This window comes from Myotis davidii, unplaced genomic scaffold (genome assembly GCF_000327345.1).
Source record: "Myotis davidii unplaced genomic scaffold, ASM32734v1 scaffold478, whole genome shotgun sequence".
NCBI lineage: Eukaryota > Metazoa > Chordata > Mammalia > Chiroptera > Vespertilionidae > Myotis > Myotis davidii.
The window spans coordinates 1,613,124-1,623,530 of NW_006289570.1; the positions used below are offsets into that span (position 1 = coordinate 1,613,124).

General features: G+C 50.5%; 1 protein-coding gene across 1 annotated transcript in view; it reads left to right on the forward strand.

Annotated features, from left to right (window-relative positions):
- The window catches only part of MYO18B (myosin XVIIIB), a 200,197-nt gene that overhangs the window by 141,485 nt on the left and 48,305 nt on the right, over positions 1-10,407 (forward strand). Inside the window, exons 38-39 of the mRNA XM_015562824.1 lie at positions 1,581-1,718; positions 4,219-4,404. Of these exons, the coding sequence (XP_015418310.1) occupies positions 1,581-1,718; positions 4,219-4,404 (324 nt within the window). The remainder of the gene's footprint in view (positions 1-1,580; positions 1,719-4,218; positions 4,405-10,407) is intronic.

Below are 10,407 nucleotides of genomic sequence, written 5' to 3' on the forward strand. Positions count from 1 at the left end.
CTTTTTTTTTAAAGAAACTTTATTCTTCATTGCCTCGTTTAATTTCTGAACAAGTGCATTGCATTGTAGAAGGGCTAAGCAGAGACGATCAGCCCATTTTACAGATGGGGATACTGAGGTGCAGAGAGGTTCTGGGTCTTGCCAAGGCCAGTATCCGGGTCTGGAATCCTAGTTACCTGACATTCAGAATAGTTCTCTCCCCTCAGAATCTGGTCCTAGTAATGTGACCAGCCTGTTTCTGCCTCGGCTCTCAGGGGTGCATAATAAGGTTATAGACAGTTGACCAAAGCTCCAGGCTTATCTAATGGGAGTGACTTGGTGAACGCTGAGATGAAGGATGCTGGGGAGGATGCGAGAGGCACCCCTTTGGAACCGGCTACCGCCATAGAGACTCTGAGAAATTTAGACATCTGTGGGTCTCAGTGTCCCCCACCCGGGAGAAGAAGGGATTGCCAGGGCAGTGTCCCCGCAAAGCCTGTTCTTTGTCTCCCCAGTCTGCTGCTGACATTGGGCAGATCCAGGAGCTGCAGCTGCAGCTGGAGGAAGCCAAGAAGGAGAAGCACAAGCTGCAGGAACAAGTACGTGCTGGCGCCGCCCTGTTGTGGGAGAGGAAGAGAAGGGTTCCCTGTGGGACCTCACACTCTGGGCCCTGGGAACTGTCGTTCATTCAGCATCAAATGAATTGAGAACCATCTTAGACGGACACACACACACACACACACACACACACGCACACTCACACTCACTCTTCCCTGTGCCTGTTCAGCATCCAGTGATGCCTGTGCAGTGAGACACATCAACATTTCAGTGAAGGGTTTTCTCCTGCTGAGAAATGGCTCCAAGGAGATGGGATGCTCTGGTCTAGGCAGGACCATCATCCTTCGTGAAATCTTCCTCTGAGTCATGGTTCCTCCAAACTCCCCCGGATTTCCTTCATTAGTTGGTGGATCGCTCTTATCCATGAAATTCTCAAAGCTCTCCCAGAACTGTCGCACGTGCCTGCTTAGAGTGACTGTCAGAGGGACTGAGTGTCAAGCCAGTGTCCATGGGCACCGAGTAACAACAGGTACAAGAGGACAGCAGCAGGGGCCATTTGCTGGGGCTAATGACATACCAGGCGCTCACCTCCTCAGTCCTCGCACACAAAACGGAGCAGTGAGGTTCGGGGAAGGGAGCTGACGTGCCTGGGCCCATCCAGCTGGGAAGGGGTGGAGGCAGGTTTTGAACTTGGCTCCCAAACTCACTTTGGTTGTATCCTTTGATGCTGAAGCTTGCTGCTCACAGCCTGGCTTTGCTCCCCTAGCAGAGCAGGGCAAGGAGGTAAGAGAAGCACTGACCAGAAGACCTGTTTTGGAGGCAGATGCCCAGGAAATGTCACCTCCTAGGCCCTAAAACCCAGAGGCCGGGTCGGGTCTGAGGGTCCTTGGATTGGAACCGGCAGTGCTTCCTGTGCACGCACCAGACAGCCCCTGAGCCCAGAAGGAAGCTGTGAAGGGGTCTGGGGCTGAGGCCTGCATGTGTTTCCATCGTGTGGCTCAGGGCCAACAGGTGGCCAACGGACCCCTTGCATCTGTCCCCAGCTGCAGGCGGCCCAGCTGCGCATCGAGTACCTGGAGCAGTCCACCGTGGACCGGGCCATTGTCCGCAGGCAAGAGGCAGTCATCTGTGACCTGGAGAACAAGACCGAGTTCCAGAAAGTGCAGATTAAGAGATTTGAGGTACTTGCTGATGTGTAAATATTGCTCAGGCCCAGAGAAGCGAGGCCTTTTTGTAAGCTCTGTCCATCTATCCATGCCTATGTCTTTATCTGGCCATATATTACTCATCCACCTCCCGTATGAGTTCCTTCTCCCCCTCCTTCCTCTTTTCTTCCTTTCTTCAACCACACTGTTCCACACATTCAATCTACTCACCTCCATCTATCTGTAGCCAACTCCACATGCCATCACCGGTCCGACCATCATCCCCCTTCCCTGGGTTCCTTTTCTCTCCTCTTCATTCTTTCTTCTCTTCCTCTGTTTTTTTCTTCAGACCTCGACCCCCTGTCTGTCCATCTCTTTATCCATTGCTCTAATTCTGCCATCTCCATCTATTTACTCGTCCATTCATGCACCCCACACACATTTTGAGCAGAAATTTGCTTTGCACCAGATGTGTGCATAGATGTATAAACAGATTCTGCTTATCAGAGCATAAAATTTTGTAGGAGGGGAGGATACAACATGTACATAAATACCCGTAGTATATAGAGAGAGGGCTGTGAGGTTTGGAGGACAGAGGTGCTTTCAGGATGGGAATCAGGGAGGCTTCCAGGAGAAGGTGGCATTGATGCTGGGCCTTGAAGGACAGGAAAGCTTGGAGGAACTGGAGTTCAATGATTTTATTCACATTTAACCCTCTAGGCAATGACACAAGACATTTTACAGATGATATTGTCATTGTCCAAATCCTTCTCCATCAGCTGTTCCACTTGACATTCACTGCAGCCCGATGGGGCCGGTGGGATGGAATGATAAGATGACCCCAGAGAAGCCAAGTGATTTATTCATGATGCAGCCAGGTCATGTCAGTGACAGGAGCAGATGGACAGTTGACCGTCCACGTCCCAGGCTTCCATTTCTCTGCAGCCAGCTGGCTCCCCCACCGGACCAGGAGTATGCTAGTGCCTCTGGACAATGAGAAGCTGCTCCTCACTGGGAAACATTCCCTCCAATCTCCTCCTGGGCATTTGGTTTCTAAGAATTCTGCTGTGGATGAAGAACAAAGACAGATTCTTCTTTGTCTTGACCCTCAGTGGTTCTCAGAACTTCTCGGGGAATTCCTTAAGGCATATGTCTTTGCAGATCACCTGGAAACTTTGATCTGCTACATTTTAAATAATTAAATACATCATGTTGGGCTAGATCATGTATCTCCTTTTATTTAAGTCTAGCATAGTCATGTGATAGCAGAGAAGAAAAGAAATCTATGGGAGAGTAACTTTAAATGGCAGATTCAATCTCATTCAAATAAGTGTATTTGAATTTGGTCCTTGAGATGGGGTACCTCAGGGACACAGTTTGAGAACTCTACTTCTTTATAACGCACCTACTGCCCTTGGAAAATGTTGCTTAAACTCCATTTGCAGGACAAAGGAGAAGTGAATAATAAAGCTTATCTTCAGCCTCTGATCTGGAAAGGGGCTCTGAGTCCGCAGCAAGGGCCTGAAATATTCATGTGGGCTTCGTTTTTATGTCAACACTTTAGTATTTACCCATCAGAATCATTTGGTTCCAGGCTTGTTGGCCAACTAATGAATTCTGCACAACAGCCCTGGGTTTGTTTTCTGTAGCACTGGTGATGCCCACAGCTCTTTTCCCTCTATTGTTTCATTGTGACCTTGTGGGATTTCTCCCCCCAGGAAAGGGAACGTGCCATAAAATAATAGAGCTGAGGCTCATGGGAGCTTACGCCGCAAACCTCCCTGTTTTGTATATTGGGAAACCAAAGCCCATGTTGGGGAAGGGCTTGTTCCCCCGTTTAGTGTTTTCTCCACTGACCGCTCCACCCCCCACACCTTGAGATGAATGAAGGCTGCTATAAATAGGAACAATTCCCAGCCCATATCCAGATATCCGATGTGCCAGGCACTGAGCTCAGCCTTCTGCATGAAAACGTGAGCAGTCCTGACAGGGTCCCATGCCCATCTCTCAGGGGTTGAATAACCTGCCTAAGGTCGCACAGTCAGGAAGGGTAGAGCTGGGATTTGAATCCAGATCATGCTGAGAGGCAGGGTTCGCATCAGTATACTACACTGCCTCTCAGAATAGCAGTTATGGTGTCCTGGATACGTGTGTGTACGTGTGTGTGTGTGTGTGTGTGTGTGTGTTTATTTCAGGTAGAGAGAGAGAAAGAGAGAGATAGAAAATCATTGATCGGCTGCCTCCTGCACACCCCCTAATGGGGGTCGACCACAACCCAGGCATGTGCCCTGACCAGGGAATTGAACCCTGACCTCCTGGTTCGTAGATTGATGCTCCACCCCTGAGCCACATGGGCCGGACCGTTTCCTAGGTTTTCAGAGTCAAGTCTTCATTTTTGTATCAGGAAACAGAATAATTATCCTGATTATAAAAGTACACAGCGGCTCTGCAAAGGATTTCCCTTCCTGGAGTCCCCAGTTTCCTGCCCATGGGCCTCTAACCCCAAGGTGGGCGTGTGCTCTCTGCCCCCCTCCAGGTCCTGGTGATCCGGCTCCGGGACAGTCTGATCAAGATGGGCGAGGAGCTCTCGCAGGCAGCCACGGCCGAGGCCCAGCAGCGGGAGAGCAGCCAGTATTACCAGCGGCGCCTGGAGGAGCTGAAGGCGGACATGCAGGAGCTGGTAGAGCGGGAGGCGGAGGCCAGCCGCCGGTGCATGGAGCTGGTGAGTGTGGTCCTGTGCTCGTTCTCCTGTGCTGGAGGGTTTGAGATTGGAGAGAGGCTAGAATCTGGTGCCAGTGGGCCAGGCTGGAAACCAGGAGAAACCAGAAGGAGATGGGCAGAGAGACGATGCTGCCATTGGCTGCTAACTCTGGGGGGGTGGGCCCAAAGTGGACCAGTGGTGTTCACTCCTGGATGGTCTCCAAGCTCCTTTGTGTCTCAGACTCCAGGTCCAGCCTCACACATTCCACCCCAAAGGCCGGGTGGCCTCGTGAAAAGCAAGGAATCAATGTTTATTAAATGTCTGCCTTGCATGGAGTCTCCACATCCATAATAATGTCTTGTAATCGTCATAACCCCGCAAAGTCAGAATTATTGTCCCATTTACAGATGAGGAAGCTGAGGCTTCACAGAGGTGAGGTAACTTGTGTAAGAGTACACCTAGCCAATATCAGTGCTAATTCCGGACTGTTAATAACAACAACAAATATAAAAGATAAAGAGGATAATGTTAAAGCCACCATTTTTTAAGCGCTTGCTACATGCCAGGTTCTAGGTTAAACATTTGTCGCTTAAAATCCTCTGATCAGTATAGTGTGGTAGGCACTATGCTTATCTCCATTTTGCAGACAGGGAAACTGAGGCATGGGGGCATCAACATGCCAGAGAGAGTCTCAGAATGGCGCTACCTGCGAGGAAGGATTTGAATCTAGGTCTGTCCAGCTCTGCAGTCTCTGCCTTCATTCGCTAGCTATGCTTGCCCCCTGGTGTGGGCCAAGGACATTTCGAAATTTGTTTCCTGCCCAATGGGAAGGTTTTATTCGTCATTCAGTGTATTTTTCTGAGAACAGTTTCCTGCAGAGATCACAGGTCTAAGAGAGCCTGCTCCTCCTTTTCCCCACGAGGCTGGAGAACCCTAGGACGCCAGGTTTTCATTTCTGTGGCCCAGGAGGCATCTGGCACCTTCATTGTGTCCCCCCACCACCACCACGTAGCCTCCCCTGAGACCCACACCATGCCAAGGCCCAGAGGCCTCTCATCCCCCGTCATTAGCTCCTTTCTGCCCTGTCCACTCTGGCTTTGTGACAACTCTCATCAGATTGCCCTGCAGCAGGTATATTTCCCTGGCCACTGCCCCCCATGGTCAATGTCATTCCCATCAGCTTTGCCCTTGACAAGCCAGCAGGCTGGCTGTTGTGTGGGAGGTGGTGAGGCTCCGAGCGGAGAGGAAGTCCCCAGACAAAGCCCGAGCCCCATGACTGGCAGCTCCTCCACCCACCAGGGCTCTGGGGGAGAGAGGCCCTTCCTCCATTTGACAGGATAACTTCCTCATTAACCAGCCTGCTTCTCAGGCAGCCCGGCTCCCTCCTGGCTGGAGCGAGAGAGCATCCCCGGTCTTTTCTCCTTTGATGTCTTCTTTAACTGGCCGGACACCCAGAGGTTCTGGCCAGATCAAAATGGGTTTTCCCTCTCCCCTTGGCGTTCTCTCTCTCTCTCTCTCTCTCTCTCTCTCTCTCTCTCTCTCTCTCTCTCTCCCTCTCTCCTCTCTTTCTCTCTCTGCTCACTTTCTTCCTCCTCTCCCCTTTCCCAGAGACACATTAAGATCTTTCAAGGCCCCAAAATACTAACAAGATTATAGCACAGCCCCTATCTATAATCAAAATAGAAAGAACACAAAACTCTAAAACCCAAAGCTGGCACATATGTAGAAAGGAGAGCTGCACCCTTCTCTGGTTTCTACTTGCAAGGCTTTGGGTAAATTCACCCCGGCTGAACTCTCTTATTGGTGGGGTGTGTGGTTGGAGGTGTGTGTGTTTCCTGGGGCGGCCTTAACAAATGCCCCAAAGCTGGGTGGCTTTAAACAGTGGAGATCGATTTTCTCATAGCTCTGAAAGCCAGGAATCTGAAATCCAGGTGTTGGGGGCGGGGGGGCTGTGCTCCCTCTGAAGGCCTAGGGGAGAATCCTTCCTTGCCTGTCCAATTCGGAGGGGGTCCCATGTGTCCTTCAGCTTACGGCTGCGTCACTCCAGTCTCTGCCTCTGTCTTCACAGGCCATGCTTCTCTGTGCGCAGGTCTCAAGCATCCCTCTGCCTTTTTCTCATAAGGACACCTGTAGTTGGATTTAGGGCCTCTCTGAAATTAGTAACAATAACAATATATATTTTTTAAAAAGATAGACAAAACTGAGCTCAGTTGGAGAGTTCAGTGAGCACTGTCATTTTAAGATGAACCCTGTGGCCGAGGCCTCTCCCATCGGCGTGGCTTCCTGGAACTTTCCCAGGCTTCTCAGAAGATGCTGTCTCGTCTCTCTGGGTCCATGTCTGTGTCACCAGTGTTCCCCCCTCCACCTCCTCTCTGTAAGACCAGGGGCGGCTGCTACATGGCACCTGCTCTCTGAAAACCTCCCCCAAAGCCTGCAGAGCCCTCGGTGTCCTGGTTTCTTCCTTCGTGTACTTTTTACTGTGGGCGAAGCCTCCTGCTAGATGTTGGGGATCCAATGAGAACAAGATACACTCTTGCCCTCAAGTTGCTCACATTGAATGGAGAGAGATGGCTGAGGCCATCGCCTGTGCATTTTACACATTCCTCTGTGAGGGGTGCGCAGAGCTTTCATTGATAATACAAGGTGTCTGCGTGCTGGCATTTGGGGGATCCTGCCCCGTCTCCACCACAGATCATTTCTTTGGGTGAAGCATTGCCCTCTCCATTTTCCATTTATGAAATGCCCATCTCCATGGGAGGAAGAGAATTCCCTAACTCCCCAGCCCAAGCATTCATTCACCCACGTATTCATTCACTCATTTGGACAAATGTTTGTTGAGTCTCTCTATGCTCCAGCCCTTTGCAGATGTTGTCTTCTCTCACACTTAGGGCAACCCCAGCAAGTAGAGAAAGTGGGGGTTCAGACTTGTGAGGTGCCTCACCCAGGGCTGCAGAGTGGGGAGTGGCAGAGCTGAGATTGGCAGCCCTGTGTGTCCAACTCTGAAGTTATCCCTCCGTATCCAGTTCTGCCCTTTGAACCCAGCGCTGCTGAATAATGGCTCTGCTGTGGGAGACCAAAAAACAGGGTCCCGCTCTTGGGGCCTGGTGAGGAGTGAGAAGGATATTGATGGATCTTCCCTCTGGGTTCCTTTCCGCCTGTCTCCAGCCTGTACCATTTGTCACTGTTGCTGTTGGTTTAAAGGCTGCGAGTTGTTTCGTGTGAATGATTTACACCCCTCGCTGGTGCACCGGCACGTCCAGATCAGGATCAATTATCCCGCCGATGGAACTTCTCCTCCTGGAAAAAAGAAAAATGAGGTTTTGCCATTAATTTTAGTAAATGTACTATTCCTGGCGACTCCAGGAGCCATTATGGAGAAAAAAATATTCTGGCCTCTAAATCATTCAAGTCCCTTTGTCATTGGGGCGAGGAGACAGCGCATCCGTGGATTTGTGGCCTGTTGTTTTTCAATGGTAACAAAGCCCAGGCGGTCCAGAGGTGGTCAAGGGGAGGTCAAGGGCAGCAGGAAGAGACCGAGGTGACAGGGAAGCCTGCCCTCTGCCGGCTTTTGGCCGATGCACCTGCTTTTAGTTCGGAGGCTGCACCTGTTGGGTTTGCCCTTCATTGCCTTGGCCTGACTCTGTCATCTCAACTCTTCCTGAGCCAGGTGTCCTTTTCATAAGCCTCCCAGGTCTTAAGGAGCTTTGATGGTGCTTTTCTGCTCACTCTTAGAGGGGCCCGAGCTGGAAACTGCAGTGGCCTGGCTCCATGGGGCTCAGTTTCCCCCTCTGTCCAACAGTGGTGGTATAGTGCAGCCCATCTCATCAGGTGGCTGTGAGGATTAAAGGAGATGATATATGTAAAGGTGCCAAGTGATGGCATACAGCAGGTGATTAATAGAGGCTGCTTTGCTTTTCTTTCTCCTTTCTTCGTACACAAGTACTCTGCTGACTTTCTACTTAAACTTTATCATAAGTCCACCAGCTTCACATCCACATCTCATTCCATGCCCGTAATGGTTGATGATGGTGATGTTGATTTGTTTCCCCGCTACGTGCTGGGCGCTGGGCGAGGAGTCTCTCATTCAAGCCTCGCCCTTTGAAGTAATTGTCAGCATCTTACTAATCAAGAACTCGAAAGCTGGAGAGCTGCAGTGCCTTCTCCAAAGCCTCATTCCCAGCAAGGGGCAGAGGCAGAATTTGAATCCAGGCCTGACCAGCTCAACCCCAGTGTCTTACTCATCAGTTTTAGACACCTAGCCTTACCCATTCAAGTACAGTTTTTACAAAGGGAGTCATAAAAATGAATATAGCTTTCAATTCTGTAATCTCAGGTTCCTCCATCTTGGCATTGTTAACAGTTGGGATTGGATAACTGTTGTGGGGGCAGTCCTGTGCCTTGAAGGATATTTAGCAGCTTCCCTGGTCTCTCCTAGATGCCGTTAACACCCCTCCCCCAAGTTATCACTATCAAAGGTATCGCCAGACACTGCCAGATGTTCCCTGGGAGCAAAATCACCCCCATCCCCACCCTGTTAAGAATCACTGCTCTCGTGACATCTTAACAATAATCCTTAAGGTAACACCTATGGTACTCCCCATTTTACGGATGATCAAACTGAGGCTCAGAGGGGTGACTTGATGCGCCCCAGGTCACAGAAAAACCGGATAAGGGGGCTCAGGAGTGACGGAGGAAGTCCAGAATAAGAGGAGGAAGGAGCTCAAATTCCTAGAGCAAAGGGAAAGGACAGAGGTTCCAGCAAAACTCAATCCCAGCCTTGCGGAGACCCACAGGCGATTCCACAGCAGAATCTAATTCTGAATGGAATTGAAAGCCTTGCTGCAGACTGTGTACTTTTAATAATGTTTAAATAAAACATGGCAGCATGGGTGTGATCTCCTCCCTGAGCCTGGCTTGTCAGCTGCCCGGGCAAAGTCATAAATAGTTAATAGACAACCACTTACGGCTCTACTTCTGTTAAATCCAGCATCCATTATACATGATTCGTGAATTATTTATTTGCTGTTACTTGGGGGTATATTTTTTCCACCTTCCAGGGGAAAACAATGGGGAAAAAAAGTGTGAGGCCTGAAACATACGAGGGGCATGTGTGTTAGGGAATGTCCCTGTAAGGCAGAGCCTCCCCTTGACGCAGACGGGAGGTGACAGTGAACTGGGACCTGAGCGTGCTCCGCCAGGCCCCACTGTCCCACGAGAAAACCGTGGGAGAGGGGGTTGTTAGCAAGTGGTTAGCGGCCGTTCTCCAGGATAGGCAGGGTCCTGGGTGCCGTGTGTGCCCATCTCTGTGGTGTAAACCCTCCCGTTCGGCTGACTCCACGCTGACACTGGACTGTCGGTGAATGTGGAACTAGGAAGCTAGGCGCAGAGGCACGCCTCTACACGGTCACACGCCACTTAACGACGGGGATGCATTTGGATTCTGAGATGTGCGTCGCGAGACAATTTTGTTGTTGTGTGAACATCACAGAGCGGGTGCACGTACACAAGCCTGGATGGTCTATCCCAGTGGTCGGCAAACTGAGGCTCTCCAGCCACATGCGGCTCTTTGGCCCCTTGCGTGTGGCTCTTCCACATGCGGGCGCACGTACGGTGCGATTGAAACTTCACGGCCCATGCGCAGAAGTCGGTTTTCGCCTGCAAATGAATATTTTGAAGAAGTGCTGTTGATATTTGGCTCTGTTGACTAAGGAGTTTGCCTTCCACTGGTTCAGGAGAAAGGGGAGGGGAGGGGTGCAAGAGAACCAGAGTGAGGGCAGGTGAAGTGGTTGATCTGAGACATTTGGAGAGAGGGAGAAAGTGTCTGAGGGAGAGTTGTTACAACAGAGTAAGCCTTGCTGTGCGCAATGTGGCAACAAGTTCCCTTTCCACCTCCTCACGAGGGCTTCGGTGGAGACTTGCATTGTTTAACAGATGTTTTCTTCTTAAGTTAGATTCTGTTTCTTTTTTTATGTACTGTGTACCGATTGTTCGTGTCCCCTCCAAATCCATATGTTGAGGCCCTAA